The sequence below is a fragment of the Carlito syrichta genome, unplaced genomic scaffold, assembly GCF_000164805.1.
Source record: "Carlito syrichta isolate Samal-C Ts95f unplaced genomic scaffold, Tarsius_syrichta-2.0.1 Scaffold308189, whole genome shotgun sequence".
In the NCBI taxonomy this organism is placed as follows: domain Eukaryota; kingdom Metazoa; phylum Chordata; class Mammalia; order Primates; family Tarsiidae; genus Carlito; species Carlito syrichta.
In genome coordinates, this window is record NW_007252285.1 from 28748 (window position 1) to 46667 (window position 17920).

At 46.0% G+C, this 17920-nt stretch overlaps 1 protein-coding gene across 1 annotated transcript in view; it reads right to left on the reverse strand.

Annotated features, from left to right (window-relative positions):
* Positions 1–1426: 1426 nt before the first annotated feature.
* Positions 1427–17920, reverse strand: part of LOC103267621 (trichohyalin-like) — a 58266-nt gene continuing 41772 nt past the window's right edge. The window contains 3 exon segments of the mRNA XM_008065205.2: positions 1427–2355; positions 2494–5098; positions 5101–6146. Of these exon segments, the coding sequence (XP_008063396.1) occupies positions 1707–2355; positions 2494–5098; positions 5101–6146 (4300 nt within the window). The 3' untranslated portion in view covers positions 1427–1706.

Here is a 17920-nt window from a genome sequence, read left to right on the forward strand (position 1 = left end):
GGCTTAGCTTCCTTGTCTCCACCATTGACAAGTGTTGAGTGACTATAACTTTAGGGCATCTTCTCCTCAAGGAATAATACTGTCCTAATCAGGGCCTTTTTGGAGTTATTCCTACACACTAAACTGTGAATACTCAATATAGACTCCAGCAGGTAGCACACGGATGTTTGGATTATCAGATGATAATTTGATATATCAGCCTGATTACTATTAAGTACCTTCTCACTTAGTCACTTCATGGATTGTGTTGCTTAAATCAACAGGTCATCTCCAGTTCTTACAGTGCTGATCTGAAGTTTCAGGTCATTTTCTATCACTGGCTGGTCAGCTATCAGAGACCAAAAACTGCTGCATTCTCAGAAGGAAATATTAACCAACACTGGGAGCACCAGTATTGGTCATGACGAGTGAGTCACTACAAGAAATGATACAGAAAGTCGTGGGATCAAGAACAAGAACACTTGGAAAGATAATCTGAGCATGTTGAGGTAAGTAATATAGGGTTCACTCTAACTGGGAAAAATAGGTGGGGGAAAATATTTGGACATAGATAATGGTAACAAAATACCCTTAAGTGATTGGGAACTTATGTTAAGTTTCCAGACCATTAGATCTTGAGCTATGATTGATGTGCAATTAAAACAGACAAAAATAATTATTTGCCAAACATTCATTTATTATTAATTTCTCACAGAATCCAATTATTTTAACAAGAATGTCTCCAGGGTAGTATCAGTAGGCCTCAAAGGATTGTGGGCTGATAGGTCTTGTCAAAAGGCTGCTAGAAACTTGCCCCTCTGTTCACACATTTCCCCCTTCCCTCCCCCAACATGCTCTGTGATCTCTTATTGGCTCTAGAGCAAGATAGATGTTTACAGGATCCTGAGCAGGTTCTTCCTGAACTAAAATTTAAAAAGTAATATACTTAAATCCATCAAAACGTGGGGGAAGAGAACTGAGCACCAGAGACTACAGCAGACACAGTTTTAAAATTTGAGCTCTCAAGTTGTTTGAGAAACACCTTGTTTTTGCTTCACGAGATAAGCGTTTAAGTGGAGTTCAGTGTAAAAATATAACTTGAATTCTAAGTGTTCAAGCTAAACCTTATTCTTAAAAGATATTTCTTCCAGTTATGGGCTGATATCACAGAGTTTTTATGCAGAAGTCACACCCCCAGCACTATTCAAAGGTTATAAAAATTTGTGAAAATTGTGCCACAAAAGATGAAAAGCTATTTGGAGGCAAAGATTAATGAAATGTAGCCCCAAGAAGGAATATCAACTTGAATATTTAAAAACATCTGAACTCTCCCACAAGATGGATCAACCATTAAACGCAGAGACCCATTGTTTTGAATCTCAAATAATTATTATTACTATTGCTACTTCTGAAAGCAATAGATTAACGTGTTCCTCAAACAAAAGTCCTTAAGCTTAATTGAATGATTTACGTTTTTAAAAATGCACACCACATCTGCACCAAAGAGCAAAGACATCTCGCGGTAAAGATTTACTTGAGGAAAAAGAAAAGGTAAGAGCGCAAAGTACATAAAATGAGTGTAGTTTAAGATTTTGGAAGAAAGACACATTCTAACATCAGAGAGTTTTCCCACAACCAGAAACATCCGAGTCTTCCCTTGGTACCCAGTGTTTCTCATTTTCCTTTGCTTGAAGCTTTGGCAGGTGTCAAGATATTGGCAGCATCTCTTAAGGACGGTATTGGGATCTCTGCTCCTGGATGTACTCATAGAGAGGGCTGGAGCGCACCGGGACACTGGCAAACTGACCCTGCCCACGGCACTTGTCTTGGGATTGGCGACGCCTCTGCTCTTCCTCTCGCTGCCGGCGGATCTGTTCCTCTCGGAATTTCCTGTCCCGTTCCTGGCGGCGTCTCTCCTCTGCTTCTTGCCACAGTTCTCGGTCCTGACGACGACTCTTCTCCTGCCTGGCAAACTGCTCCTCCGCGCGGTACTGCCGGTCTCGCTCCTGCCGGCGCCTCTGTTCTTCCCGCTCCTCAAGCAGCAGCTGCTCTTCTTCCTCGCGCAACTTTCTGTCGCGGTCCTGGCGAAGCTGTTGCTCGCGCTCCTGGCGGCGCAGCCGCTGTTCCTCTCGCTCCTGGCGGAGCTGCTCTTCCTCGCGGCATTTTCTGTCCCGGTCCTGGCGAAGCTGTTCCTCCTCGCGGAATTTCCTGTCGCGCTCCTGGCGGCGCAGCTGCTGTTCCTCGCGCTCCTGGCGGAGCTGCTCTTCCTCGCGGAATTTTCTGTCCCGGTCCTGGCGAAGTTGCTGCTCCCGTTCCTGGCGGCGCAGCTGCTGTTCCTCCAGTTCCTGGCGGAGCTGCTCTTCCTCGCGGAATTTCCTGTCCCGGTCCTGGCGAAGCTGTTCCTCCTCGCGGAATTTCCTGTCGCGCTCCTGGCGGCGCAGCTGCTGTTCCTCGCGCTCCTGGAGGAGCTGCTCTTCCTCGCGGAATTTTCTGTCCCGGTCCTGGCGAAGTTGCTGCTCCCGTTCCTGGCGGCGCAGCTGCTGTTCCTCCAGTTCCTGGCGGAGCTGCTCTTCCTCGCGGAATTTCCTGTCCCGGTCCTGGCGAAGCTGCTGCTCCCGTTCCAGGCGGCGCAGCTGCTGTTCCTCCTCGCGGAATTTCCTGTCGCGCTCCAGGCGGCGGAGCTGCTCTTCCTCACGGAATTTCCTGTCCCGGTCCTGGCGAAGTTGCTGCTCCCGTTCCTGGCGGCGCAGCTGCTGTTCCTCCAGTTCCTGGCGGAGCTGCTCTTCCTCGCGGAATTTCCTGTCCCGGTCCTGGCGAAGCTGCTGCTCCCGTTCCTGGCGGCGCAGCTGCTCGTCCTCGCGGAATTTCCTGTCGCGCTCCTGGCGGCGCAGCTGCTGTTCCTCGCGCTCCTGGAGGAGCTGCTCTTCCTCGCGGAATTTTCTGTCCCGGTCCTGGCGAAGTTGCTGCTCCCGTTCCTGGCGGCGCAGCTGCTCTTCCTCGCGCTCCTGGAGGAGCTGCTCTTCCTCGCGGAATTTCCTGTCGCGCTCCTGGCGGCGCAGCTGCTGTTCCTCGCGCTCCTGGAGGAGCTGCTCTTCCTCGCGTAATTTTCTGTCCCGGTCCTGGCGAAGTTGCTGCTCCCGTTCCTGGCGGCGCAGCTGCTGTTCCTCCAGTTCCTGGCGGAGCTGCTCTTCCTCGCGGAATTTCCTGTCCCGGTCCTGGCGAAGCTGTTGCTCCCGTTCCTGGCGGCGCAGCTGCTCTTCCTCGCGCTCCTGGAGGAGCTGCTCTTCCTCGCGGAATTTCCTGTCGCGCTCCTGGCGGCGCAGCTGCTGTTCCTCGCGCTCCTGGAGGAGCTGCCCTTCCTCGCGGAATTTTCTGTCCCGGTCCTGGCGAAGTTGCTGCTCCCGTTCCTGGCGGCGCAGCTGCTGTTCCTCCAGTTCCTGGCGGAGCTGCTCTTCCTCGCGGAATTTCCTGTCCCGGTCCTGGCGAAGCTGTTGCTCCCGTTCCTGGCGGCGCAGCTGCTCTTCCTCGCGCTCCTGGAGGAGCTGCTCTTCCTCGCGGAATTTCCTGTCGCGCTCCTGGCGGCGCAGCTGCTGTTCCTCTCGCTCCTGGAGGAGCTGCTCTTCCTCGCGGAATTTCCTGTCCCGGTCCTGGCGAAGTTGCTGCTCCCGTTCCTGGCGGCGCAGCTGCTGATCCTCCAGTTCCTGGCGGAGCTGCTCTTCCTCGCGGAATTTCCCGTCGCGCTCCTGGCGGCGCAGCTGCTGTTCCTCGCGCTCCTGGAGGAGCTGCTCTTCCTCGCGGAATTTCCTGTCCCGGTCCTGGCGAAGCTGCTGCTCCCGTTCCTGGCGGCGGAGTTGCTGTTCCTCCTCGCGGAGTTTTCTGTCGCGCTCCTGGCGGCGCAGCTGCTGTTCCTCCTCGCGGAACTTTCTGTCTCTGTCTTGGCGTCTTTTCTCTTCTCTCTCCTCTCTCAGCAGCTGCTCTTCCTCCTGGAACTTCCTATCTCGCCTTTTGGCTTCCATTAGCTCTTCTCGCTCCAGCTGCTCTTCCGCTGGGAATTGCCTGTCGCGCTGCTGCCAGCGTCTCCTCTCTTGGTCTCGAAGTCTCTCCTCTTCCCGTTTATCCAGCAGGGGCCGCCGATCCCGCTGGAATTGTCTCCCTCGCACCTGGGACTCTTCCAATTGCTGAAACTTTCCTTCATTCTCTCCACGTTTGCAGCAAACCCTGTTATTACGAACTTCATTTTCCTTTTCTGGTTGCCACTGCCACTTCAGATCGCGGCGCTGATCCTCATCCCGGTAGAAGCGCTTCCTCTCCTGTCGCCGAAGCTCCTCTTCCTCCCGATACTGCCGGTCGCGCTCCTGAAGCCTCCTTTCCCTCTGCACCTGCTCTTCCTCCCGCTGCAGCTCCTCCTCCTCCCGGCATTTTCTCTCTCGCTCCTGGCGCCTTCGCTTCTCGCGTTCCTCTCTCTGCAGCTCCTCTTCCTCCCGCTGCAGCTCCTCTTCCTCCCGCTGCAGCTCCTCCTCCTCCCGGCATTTTCTCTCTCGCTCCTGGCGCCTTCTCTTCTCGCGTTCCTCTCTCTGCAGCTCCTCTTCCTCCCGCTGCAGCTCCTCCTCCTCCCGGCATTTTCTCTCTCGCTCCTGGCGCCTTCGCTTCTCGCGTTCCTCTCTCTGCAGCTCCTCTTCCTCGAGATACTGCCTGTCGCGCTCCTGGCGCTGGAGCTGCTCCTCCTCCTGCTGCAGATACTCTTGCTCCCTCAGCGGCTCCCGCAGGGCAGGTTTGGCGTACAGTGTTTGGCGGCGTCTCTGGCTGTCTTCCTCTAATTGCCACCTCCATTTTTGGTCGCGGCGCTGCTCCTCCTGGCGTCGTCTCCTCTCGCGATCCTCTTGGAGAGTGTCCTCCTGCTCCTGGAGCTGCTCCTCCTGCTCGCGGAACTGCAGGTCCCGCCCCCTTTCCCGCCGCTGGCAGCGCTGCTGCTCCTCCAGCTGCCGGCGGCGCTCCTCCTCCTCCGCCGCCGCCTCCTCGCGGAACCGCTGTTGCCGCTCCTGGCGCTCCTCCGCCCTCCGCTGCCTCTCCCGCTGCTCCCGCAGCGAGGGCTTGGCCGACAGCCTCTGGCGGCGCCTGTGCTCTCTTCCTCCGCCTGCCACTGCCATGGGAAGTCTCGGCGCTGCTCCTCCTCCTGCTGCCGGCGGGCCTGCTCCTCCTGCTCCCGCCGTCGCTGCTCACGCTCCTGGCGGCGCCTCTGCTCCTCCTGCTCCTCCTGCTCCCGCCGTCGCTGCTCACGCTCCTGGCGGCGCCACTGCTCCTCCCGCCTGCAGGGCCTCGAGTAGACTTTGCTCTGCCGGGCGCTGGCCTCGCTTTCTAGCTGCCACTGCCATCTCTTGGCGCGGCTCTTGACCCACGCCCGCTCCTGTTCCTGCTCCTCTTCCTCTTCAGCCAGCTCCTGCTCGCGCCTCAGCTGCTCGAGCTCCTCCTCCTCTTCCTCGCGCCTCAGCTGCTGCTCGCGCCTCTCCTCTTCCTGCTCGCGCCTCTCCTCTTCCTGTACGCGTCTCTTCTCCTCCTCGCGCCTCAGCAGCTGCTCGCGCCTCTCCTCTTCCTGCTGGCGCCTTTCTTCCTCCTGCTCGCGCCTCAGCTGCTGCTCCCGTCTCTCCTCCTGCTCGCACCTCTTCTCTTCCTCGCGCCTCAGCTGCTGCTCGCGCCTCTCCTCTTCCTGCTCGCGTCTCTTCTCCTCCTCGCGCCTCAGCAGCTGCTCGCGCCTCTCCTCTTCCTGCTGGCGCCTCTCTTCCTCCTGCTCGCGCCTCTTCTCTTGCTCGCGCCTCAGCTGCTGCTCCCGTCTCTCCTCCTCCTGCCCGCGCCTCTTCTGCTCGCGCCTCTCCTCCTCCTGCTCGCGCCTCTGCAGCCGCTCTTCCCCCTCCTGGAGCTCCCTCTTCAGCTCCTGCCGCTCCCGCCTTCGCCCTCGCTTTTCCCGCAGCTGCTCCTCCTGTGCGCGGCGCTCTTCCCGCTCTCGCGGTGGCTCCGGGTCGCGGCGCCGGAGTCTGTCTGGCTTCTCCCTCCGCTCCTCCTCCTCAGCGAGCTCCCTCTCCTGTTCCTGCCCCTTCTGCCTGCGTCGTTGCTCAGGCTCGTCTTCCAGTCGCCTGTCCCGGGGCTCGAATCTCCTTTGGTCTTCTTCTTGCGTGCGATCTTGTAGCAGGTCCCCCTTTCCTTCACACCGGGCTCCCTTCTCCTCATCCAGCCCCGTGGCCTGGGCCAGCGCGTAGTAACAAGCTTGAGCCATTTTGAAAATGAATAGGAGGAATTCATTGAAATCGACACGGCCATTGCAGTCGCGATCCAGAAGTTCCAGGATCAGATCGACTGTCTCAGGGTCATGGGGTCTCTATAAGGAAGATAAAGACAAAAACATTGTCCAACGTACCATTTACAGGGAGTAAAATATCACTCACACACATAATATATTTTATGCTATGCTGACACTCAGGAGACATTCAGAGCAATTAGAAAAACACCCAGTGTGTATCAAGTCTTGCTCCTGTGTAAAATGTGAAATTTTTTTTTTTTTTTTTTTTTTAAGTTGGAGTCTCACTCTGTCGCCCAGACTGGAGGGCAGTGGCCGCTCCCGGCCACCGCAGCCTCGGCCTGCTGGGCTCCGGCGATCCTTCCGCCTCAGCCTTCCAAGTATCTGGAATTACAGGCATGCGCCACCACGCCCGGCTGATTTTTTGATTTATTGTAGAGAGGAGGTCTCGCTGCCCAGGCGGGTCTCGAACCCGCGGGCGCAGGCAATTCACTCACCTCAGCCTCCCACAGGCGCGGGATTACAGGCTGAGCCACCGAGCCCGGCTAATATTTTTAAAGCATAAATTCGTTGGACACTTTTGTATCTCATCATTTAGTGCTGATCAAACTGAGCGATGTAAGCAGAAAGACAAAGCTGAATATGAGGTAAGTGTACACACTTTACAGGCCAATTCAAAATGCATCATGAACTTGGGTGGAATTACTAAAGACACACACACACACACACACACACAAAGTGCTCTTTGGTTGGGCGAATAAGAATGAAAGACAATGCAAAAGGAATTTGTAAAGACTTGCAGCAGCAATTTCAGTTTGAAATAGCTAGGACTCCTGACTTAGCTTCTCTTCCATGTTTGAAACCAGAACAAAACATTCGTGGTAACACCGTTTTAATAGAGAACAGGTTGATTTCAGCTCTTGAAATGTGGAAGCGAATTTAAGTTCCTCAAAGTCTAATTTAATTTGACATCTTTGATGGTAGTGTCCCATGAACAGCTCATCCACATTGGCATTGCCATCAAGTACAGGAAATACTTGCTAGCATCTTCTTTAGTACTCAGACTGCAATGACAAGTATCTTCAGGCTCAGAAATGAATGGGGGTTGTAGTGTAGACCTGTTGTGGTATAAAGGGACTATAAAGCCACCATTCCTTGCTCTGGTCTCTCTGGAGACGAAATCTCAGAGCCCCAAGTCAATAGATTCCCTTTTCTTATTAGTTCTTACCTGAAGGACAGTACCAAATTCCCTCTCAAGGAGGTTCTTCAGGTCTTTCTTGGTTAATGCTGACATACCACAAACTGGTGAGGCATACTGATTGTAAGTTTCAGTGATATCACAGATGTTTTTCAGAAGTGAAGACATTTTTTTCCTTCCTTCAAGTTCAAATAGACCTAGAACAATAAAATAGAATCCAGAATTAAAACTCTACTGCTCTTGAGAAGGATTCATTCATGCTGTTTCAGGTAGATGCCTAAATAATTTGACTTTACAGCAATAGTTATTTCAACCTGGGCTTTCAAAGCATTTTATCTTTGAATATTGTATTCAGGAATGTGAAGAGAAATCTTGACAAATTCCAAGCCAGAGAATCATCTTCAGAGAATCTTGGAGTCTGCTTTTGATTGTCCACTGAATCCAGATTATCCATATTCTTTCTTGGTGTCTTCCAGTTCCCCAGCATAGATCAGAGCATACAGTGAAGAGAGGAGTGTAGAAATTTATATTTGCTATATTGCTACTCACAAACACCTTCCTCCAAAGTTGAGCAAAGAGAATAGATGAAAACCAAAAGACGAAAAGAAGACTTGAGAGTTTATTAAAGTGCATAGAAGTCATGTACAACTAATTGTGTCAGCAAAATATTTGGCAGCAAATAGAACAATAAAAAGGGAATGTGAATTATCCCCTAATGTTTTAGTCCTTAAGAAATCTGGGATATAATTCACAAGTCATCAATTCTAAGATTAAATACTACTTATTCCTAGTCAAAAGATGCATTGAAACATTCAGATATACCGATGCAGAAAGGAAGAGTGCATGTTACCTGCCTCAATTCAGATATAGTTCAGGTATTCAGAGGGTCAATTATTGAAAGCTTCTGAGAGGTCCTTCCTGATTGGCTACCCAAGTCAGTGGGCCAAACTGAACCCAGACAACTTTGAATGATACTGGTCTGTGATTAGCTTTTGTTAAATAAGCCATTTGAATCTTGGCATTATAAAAAACATCAGCCAGCACCAGATCAGTGTTAAAAGAGTACATGGATAACTTTGCTGCATAGCAGATCATCTAGCTAACTTCTTTATCTATTACTCAATTCCAGTACTCAGAAGCCATAACTGTATGAACATGACACATATTAGGAAGAACAAATGTAAAAAGAGACCAGAAGATTGGCAAACTTTTGAGATGACAGTTTTTGAAAAATGAGCCCTATTAGAGCCACACATGACTGCTATCCCCTGATGTGCAAAATTATAGAGTTCAGAGCCTTGGGATGGAGTTAGAGGGAGAGCCATCCCTGTAAGATACTAGTCCCTTCTTGGTCCATAGAACCTTCCCCATATCCCTAACATAAAATAATAAGAAAAATGGAGAATCATAAAGAAGACCATGATCCCACAGCATGGGACTTACCCACTTCACCAGAAGAAGAAGTTGAGTGCTCGCTAACACCACTGGCAAGAGTACTGGGTAACTGGGAGCTGAGCCTTTTATAGGGGATTTAATTGTGCCCTGGAGAACAACTTAGGAAGGTGACACCCACTCTGTGGGATGGCCTGATTCATTCCTAACCAAGCCCGGCTCCACCTCTGTCTCCATGAATGGCTTGTTTATCTCACTATTTGCTCACTTAGCTATTTGGCACGAGGTTCACAGGACTTGCCTCCTGACAGCTAGGGTACTGGCCCCACCTAACATGACAGGGTAGAATATTTGGAATGTAGAATTTTCTTTAACTTTGAAAATTAAATTAAACAATAAAACAAAGGTATTAAATATTCTGAATCTCAATTGATTATGACTTCATTACAAAGGAGTAACTTCTAAGCCACTTATTTTATAAAACATAAATTCTCGGTTGAGATGAAACAGAAACTTTGAAACAAATTGAGGAGAACCAATTAATTTATCCATAGAATGGGTTAGTTCCCTGGGAATTGCTTATAAACCCTGCCAGAAGCAATTCTAGGACCATGAGAGAGATGTAAGGAATCGGTTAATTTCTTCTCTAAAAATGCAGATGGAAAAATTTTTATGTGTGCGCTCCTGGGTCTTATGATCATTTTCCTACAGTTTGAGGATTGCCTCCTCAGTAAACAATTATGGAGGGTACCTTAGAAATATGTTTCCATTAAAGCATTCATAAGAAAACATAAAATCTGTGAAATTTCATTCTTAGAGATATTACATCTAAATTCAGTGTGCTCATTTTTTTCTCATTAGCATATTGATGCCCCTGGGGAAAAAGAACTGGTGTAATGCATTATTGTAGATAGAATCATCCTGCTCAGCCTAAGTTACTAATGATTATGACACCTAAACACTTGAGTCTACTTCTCCTGGAAGCGCATTAAGGTAATCGGTCATTCTAGCTCATTATATCCATCAGGGCTTTCCCAACCCTGGCGATCATTTGTAAATCTCAGTGCTGTTTTATTGTAGAGAAATGGATTTTATCCCTGATTGTCAGTGACTCCCCTCCTAACATTTCAGACTATGTGAAACTTTGGTTCATGGTAGGTTTATAGAGACAGTTAAATGATTCAGTGCCTTCTCTGTATTTCTGTCTCTTCCTTTGTCCAACAGAGACATTGGTTTTCTGAATTTTAGGGAGACTTTAGGATTGTTCAGTGGCATTTGGAATCTAAATCTTGATGGCTACTTTTTTATGTGCAGATTGACCCAAATGATAGGGAAATTGAATTCTATTTGCCCCCTCACTTGCAGTCATTCTAGATGTGGGGCATAGAGGAAGGTGGAAGTGCCAAAGGATGGAAAGACAATTGTAAGCCTGGTTTTCTTCTGCCTCCTTAATGACTTCAGCACTGAAATCTGTGATTTAGGGTTTTGCCTAGATCCGTCAGAACTGTCACTGTTTCTTGAGCTAAGTTATCAAACTTGATGAGGCAACTCCTTAATGAAGGGTGAAGATTTCTCTTTTTTTCTCCTTCTATTTAGGGTTTCATACAGTTGTCTCAGTCTTTGGATTCTAGAATAGTACCTTAATGAGCACTGAACACATGGCAAGCACAAGTCATCATGGAAACCTACTCTCCCATGGGGGGGCACCAGCCTTTTGTGTAGGTATCCTTCGAGGAATAACCTGAGCAAGTCCTGCCTTACATCTGCTTCAGTTTGTACCTCGGCCCAAGTGATGGGATATATTTGCGTGTCTCCCTTATTTTTCTAGAGTGACTATACCCAGGGGGTGACTAGACATTTATTAGGTTCCATGAGAATAAAGGAAAATAACATTAATCGTTCTAAAATAATAAGTAAACAAACAGGCATCTCCCCTCCTACTGCCCCCTCCACCAAAAAAGAATGCTTTTGAACAAACCTGACAAAAATGCCTGAAACTACATTGATGGCAAGAGAAAAATTCTTTCTTCTCTTTGAATGAAGCCAGATCTTAAATCCAGTGATGGCTCTCTTTAAAGTCAGTTCCGCATAAGAGAAAATATTTTAAAACCTGCACTAGTCTGAGAGAATTGGATTCCTTCCTGCTCTTGGTCCACCAACAGAAAGTTTCTAAGTAGATTCAAATGCTAAATTTTAAAACCAGGTTTGATATTCTTCTAATTAAGTGACCTTCATTTCTACATACTGTTCTTTTATATCACACAGTATCATTATTTAAGAATATTATTTTAGTATTATGCCCCTGCCATAAGGTTTGGACAGTGAAATGATTTTCATTGTTTTCTAGTTGCTTAAAAAGTTGGTGAATGCCAAAGAATGTAGAAAATTATCAAATTCTAGCAAATTGGTTCAGTTTATTTTTACTAAGGACCAGCTGGGAATCCTTGAAATGAGGTAATGTTTATTACTGTTGTGACTTGTCAAAAATAATGGTGCTTTTAAAATCTGAATATCTTCATATTTTTTAGAGACAAAAACTTAATTATTTTTCTTTTTTGAGATTGGAGACTGAAGCAGTAAGATTTCAGAGAACATTACTCATTGGCCCAGGAATGACCTAAGTGCCTCTGCTCCATTTCTACAAGAATGTCTTTTTAAAAAATCAGTCCAGAGTATAGCTTTAGTATTATTTTGGTACTTGACATTGAGACTTGAGCTCTTTATTAAAGAAGAATTGAAAAGAGATAATGAAATTTATGCTACTCAGATGCTTTAATATTATGTCAGTCATGATACCCCTATCAGTGCTGACATCTTTGGAGGTGGGGTCCTGCTGTGTTAACAAACAAATAAATAAGAGCTAAGGAAGTATTAGATTTTCCTGGTCTTTATCTCATTCAAGGGTTTATTTTCTATTTTTTCCTGTTAGAACCCAGAAAAAGAAGATAATAGATTTAGCATTCTGTGGCATATGAAGGAGAATACTCCCCAAACAATTATTTTTTGGAGGATGGGCCCCTTGTAGTATGGGCTTCCCCTGCTAGGTACGTGTTCTAGGAACCCATGGCATCGGTGTACCAGCTAGCATTGTTGTAAAAGGCTGCATTCAGCGTCAGTGAAATTATTATTTTTTTTTTGAGATTCTTTCAGTGCATTTGCCCATTTCATGATGGGTGATTTACACGAACAACCTGCCCTCACTGTGATGAGTGTTCGGCAGTTTTTGATCAAAACCAGCATGACTCCCATGCCCCACCCTGCCTATTTAGCTAATCTTGTCCCTTTCTTTTTGTTTCCTTGGATTAAAAAAGTCCTCAAACAGAAACATTTTGCTGATGTGGGAGAGGTGAAACAAAAAATGGCAGAAGCACTAAAAGGTATCAAAACTGATGAGTTCAAAAACTTTTTTGAGCAGTGGAAAAAAACCTTGATAGGTGTATTGCATCAAACAGAGAGGACTCTGAAGATGACTGAAGTTTAAACATGTAAGAATAAATACATAATTTTTAATAAATAAATTTTGAGGTTTTTTGGGTCTTCTTGTATAGCAAGACAAGGCCATGACTTGGTTCAATTGGATAACTTCCAAAATGAAAATTTAGATGAAGTAGAGAAGGCAGGCTTCTCCAGGATACAATATGAACCATGGTATTAACACTCTGGAAAAATATTCTAAGCAGAATGATTTTAGATGACTTTGAATAAAGTAAAATTCTTTGGTAAGCTCTCCAAACACCTCTCTACTGAACACTTTCTCTTTAAAACTATGTGTTAACTCTTTCAAGTTTTCCTAGTGTTTCCTCTTATTCATTGATCTGCCTTCTGTGACCCCACCTCTGCCAGTTCAAAACCTTATTTAGTTTTTTTGAGGCCCATAGAAATTCCATCTCCTTTCCAAAACCTTCCTTGACTTTTACATGCAATGATCTTCTAACGAAAAAAATTATTCCACAGCATGCATAGCTGGCATCATGCAACCTAGTTAATGTGTAATTTTTACATTCTTCTCTAATTGAATGGATGCTTGTTTTGTCTTCTCAATTAGGTTTTAAGTTCCTTTAAGGTAGCACTGTATCTTTTATTTCTCCTAGGTGTTTAATAAAATCCTTGCTGATATGATATAATTTTATTGCATCGTGGCAGTTTAAATGGACAGCCGGTCAGAAGGAGATGAATCACTTCATCTGGGATGGACCGTCTGTTTGGGTAATGGCTTGGGGAATGAGGGTACTCACCTTAATGGGAGTCAGCACTTCTAGAGCCTCTTTCTAGTTTCGCCACTTACAGGACAGATGACAGAGGAGGCAGTACTCCACCCCTCTCTGCTTTCCCTCATGCCCATCACTTCACCCTTATGTTAAATGAGGAATTGTAAGATATGAATCCCTTCCTCAGAGGGGAGCTGTTGTAATTACAACTTGTAAAGCATTTTGTGATTCTTAGATATAAAAGGGCTAATTATTATGATCATTAATAATTCTTAATTTTTATCTTCTTTAAGGTAAATTATCCTTACTTTAATTACACCCCCACCCTAGTGTTAATTATACCTCTGAGAGTCAGCAGATGCTTTTATCTTACATCATGTGTTGCAGGGTGACTGGGCACGGGTGTCCAGAAAGGATATTTCCACCTTCTGCTCACCTCTGCAGAGTAGCAGAGGGCTCTTGGCATTCTTTGTTGTTAAATGGGTTATACATTTCAAGTAATTTATCTTTATTCTAACCAATAACCTCTCAATTTCACAGAACTTTGGGATTTGTCAAAAGACATACTAAATGGGACCAATGAATTTAAACTTGATAATTTGATAAATATTGTGAATAAAGGAGAAGGGCATCTTTGACTGAACTGTGGATATTTTGTGATGTTTATTATAGAAACGTTCCCAGCTGCCGTATGAAAGAAGGGCCACAGCTCCTCAAGGGTGGAGGTGCTGTGTGACATTCTCTGTTCTTCTGGGCTTAGATCTGTTTCTAGTAGAATGGTTACTACTCTGAGATGAGATAAGAAAGAGCATTTGTAGCTAAAGAGTTGAAAAAAGTTTTTTGAAAGAGATTTTGCTTCTGACAAAAAGGTATACCACAAAGGAAGTTGGAAGAGGCTGCACACACAGGAGACACCTTGGGTTGTGGGAGTAAAAGTCATGGCTTTCCAAATATGGGAAAGAGGACATGCAGGCGTGTGCCAGGCAGACTTGGGGTGTTTTCTCCAGGTTCAGACATTCAGTAACTACCTCATGACATGATATAGTTCTTGAGTGTTAATCTTGGATGCTTCAGTGCCATGAAGCCCGCCCTGTGCCTGAAGTAAGGATGGAGATGGTGGGTGGCAATGTTCAGAGTGTTTGGTGGCTTTCACTCTGAACCTTCCTCTCAGAGGGGTACATGTTTCTCTTGAGTTCCCCCTTTTTCTCCCCTTCAGTATCCTTTCAGTTTCCTTCCTTTCTTCATTTTCTCTTCTCTTTTTTAAATTTCCCTTTCCTCATCACATCCTTAAAACCACTCAAAACTCAGGACAGTAGGAGAGGGATGAAGAAGCTTGCCAGGGGGCAGTTAGAGTCATTGTCTGTTTACCTTGAGTGAAGATCTGCCCAAGTTCATAGCATCAGTGAAGCAGAAGACAGGCTGTATATTTCTTGGTTCTTCCCACAGTAAGTTTCTTTTGGTCTATAAGCATTTACTCCAGGCATGGCTCAAGGTAGCAGAAGGCACTCTACCCTACCTCTTGATGATTTAGAGTAGGATATGTTGTGATAAGAAAGGTTTAATTCCCAAAATAAAGTTATATATTGGTATTTTCTTGCAGAGGCTAAAGTATTTTTTTGTAAGAATGAAAAAGAAACAAAACAACAGAAGTTACCTATATGAAGAAGTATGGGGAAGTGTCTTTTTACTGTATACTTTCTTATACTTTTGATATTTGAACCATGTGAATAAGTTACCTATTAAAATTAAATGCATTGAATTAAAAAAAATCAGAAGAGAAAGGAGATGAACAAAGAGAAAATAATCATCAGAATATCAGCAGGAATTAACAATTTTATTCCAAGATATAAAAGAGCAGAAACAAGAGAATTTCCAGAAGCCAGTGCTTCTAGAAGACAAGAACACATTTTACTTACTCAGTTTGTATTGCGCCTGGCAGGATGCCTGGGACTTAATATATTTTCAAAAAACATGATAAAGTTAAATAGCCCTTTAAATATTTATGTATTTATTTATATTTTTATTTATGTATTTATTTTGAGTCAGGGTCTTACTCTGTCACACAGGCTGGAGTGCAGGGACACAATAACAGGTCATTGCAGGCTTGACCTTCTGAGCTCAGGTGATCCTTCTGCCTCAGCCTCCTGAGTAGCTGAGACTACAGACGCGTGCCATCACACCTGGCTACTTTTAAATTTTTTTCTTAGAGGTGAAGTCTGCCTATGTTGCCCAGGCTGGTCTCAAACTCCTGGGCTCAAGTGATCCTCCCGCCTCAACCTCCCAAAGTGCTGGGATCATAGGCATGAACAACCGTGTCTGGCAGCACTTAAAATTTTTAAACCTGAAAGTTCACATAAGTGGCTGTATAATAAGCATTTGTGTTATGATTAGAACTTTTCAGATCTTCTTCTTTGAGGTGTTTCCTTATCTGCAGATGAAGAGTGCTGTGGATGCTGCTTCTTTGGGTGTCTGACCAAGCCCAGCTTAACCCTGGGCTCTCAGCTGGCCTGCTCTGGGCAGAGGGCGAACCATTAAAGGTTCACTTGTAACCACATCTTTTGAAAATATTCCCAAATAAAAAAAAAAACAAGTGATTTTGACAGCACAAATTGTATCTTTGAAGTAAACCACATCCAGTAGGTGTTATAGATGGGGAATAATTACAACTTTGCATAAGGAAAAGATGTCAGTCTGATATAAGTGTAATAATCTCTACTTTCAGGGCCAAAATTTCAAAATCAGTTTTTAAGGTCTCCTTTGCTGTGCTTTTCTAGGTGTGGAACTCTTTAAAGTCTCTATAAGCCCTAAAATATTGATTTCATCATTCTTGATAGTTTTTCCATATCTGTTCCATGAATGTTTACAGCCCCTTGCTACTCAGTGAATCAAAAACTTTCGTTAAGAACCTGATAAATGGAAGGGTGCTGCATTAGGTGAAAGGGAATAGAACACTGGAAAGACCAATCCCAGGCATCCAGAGGGTATGATATTGTTGTGAGGTCTCTTAATAATCTACAGGGAGTGCCAAAAAATGTATACACATTTTCAGTATGATGTTCACTCAAAAGATGGCATTAATCAAATGAATGCTAGTATCACCATGCGACAGGCAGGACAGTCAAAGAAAATGGCAGAAGCATTGAAAGACGGTGGCGCACAGTGAGACTCAACACCCGTTAAGGCCAAGAGATTTAATGGGTCGAACGTGGTGGGCTACAGGACCTGAGGGTCAGGCTGTAGCGCTGAAGCAAGGGCGCGCCAGCCTTTATGGGGGTTTAGGGCGACCTGTCAGTCGATTATTGGTCGGCTGGCGAGCTCCATCCAGGTTGGTGGATTTTTCGCGGGCGCGGGAAAAGGTGAGCCGGACTGTGGAAGAAGAACCCAGAAGATGTCGTTTCAGATGCCCCCTTTGTTTGCCGGGTCGCCATTTTAGGCGGGGGCTGGTTTTGGGCCCCTTTCCAGGAAAAGGGAGGGGATGTGGTTTGCTAGCGCCTGGTGGTCGCCCTGGCCGTGGCCCTTCAAGTATGGTTGAGCAAATGTCATACTACACATCGCTACAGTAATTTAATTCAACTTTGAAAAGTAATACATCAATAACATCTGCTAAAATGTGTATATATATTTTTGGTGCCCCCATAAGCACTCTACAAATCAAAGAAGAATGGGACCACTTATTTTATTTTATTTTGTTTTATTTTGAGTTAGATTCTCACTGTCACTCAGACTGGAGTGCAGTGGCCGCTCCCGGCCACAACAGCCTCCACCTGCTGGGCTCCGGGGATCCTTCCGCCTCAGCCTTCCAAGTAGCTGGAACTACAGGCACGTGCTACCATGCCCGGCTAATTTTTGATTTATTGTAGAGATGAGATCTCGCCAAGTTGCCCAGGCAGGTCTCAAAGGGACCACTTCTGAGTGAAGTAGTTTGGGAAAGCTTCAGGGAGGAGATGGGGCTTGTTCTATAGGGTGAGTGGATGAACAAGAGTAGGAATGGGCAAAGTATATTTAGAGAAAAAAAGATAATTTACCAGTCAGATTATAGTGGAGACTTCATCACTTTTTGATAAAGGGCTGTGTCTCAGTGGTCTTTTCAAGGGTCGACCTTATGGAAGAGGCTGTTGGTTTCCAACCATCCATCCATTCATTTAGGAAGGAATAGAATATAATATAATAAGATGTGTGTTCCAGGAAAGCAGGTTTCTTTGCATGTTTTGTTTGTTGCTGTATTCCTAATGCCTGGCATAGAGCAGGCACTCAGGAAATATTTGTTCATTGAAAGAATGAACGAATTATTTTTATGTCCCATATACAAGACCATATGTTTTTGGTTTGTTTTTTTTTTTAAGTTGGAGTCTCACTCTGTCGCCCAGACTGGAGCGCAGTGGCCGCTCCCGGTCACTGCAGCCTCGACCTACTGGGCTCCAGCGATCCTTCCACCTTAGCCTTCCAAGTAGCCGGAATTACAGGCATGCGCTACCACGCCCGGCTGATTTTTTTGATTTATTGTAGAGATGAGGTCTTGCTGCCCAGGCGGGTCTCGAACCCGCGGGCTCAGGCAATCCACTCACCTCAGCCTCCCAAAGGCACGGGATTACAGGCTGAGCCACTGAACCTGGCTTACAAGACCATATGTAAATGCCAGACCAGAAGGGGACCCTGAGAGTTCAGAAGTCACTTTTTGATAGAGAGATTAGGAGGAAGAGGTAGCGTAGAAAAGAAACGATGGAGATAATTCAAAATAAATCCCAAGATAGGGAGAAACACAATTTTATTTATTTTATTTTATTTTGAGTTGGAGTATCACTCTGTTGCCCAGACTGGAGTGCAGTGGCCACTCCCGGCCACTGCAGCCTCGAC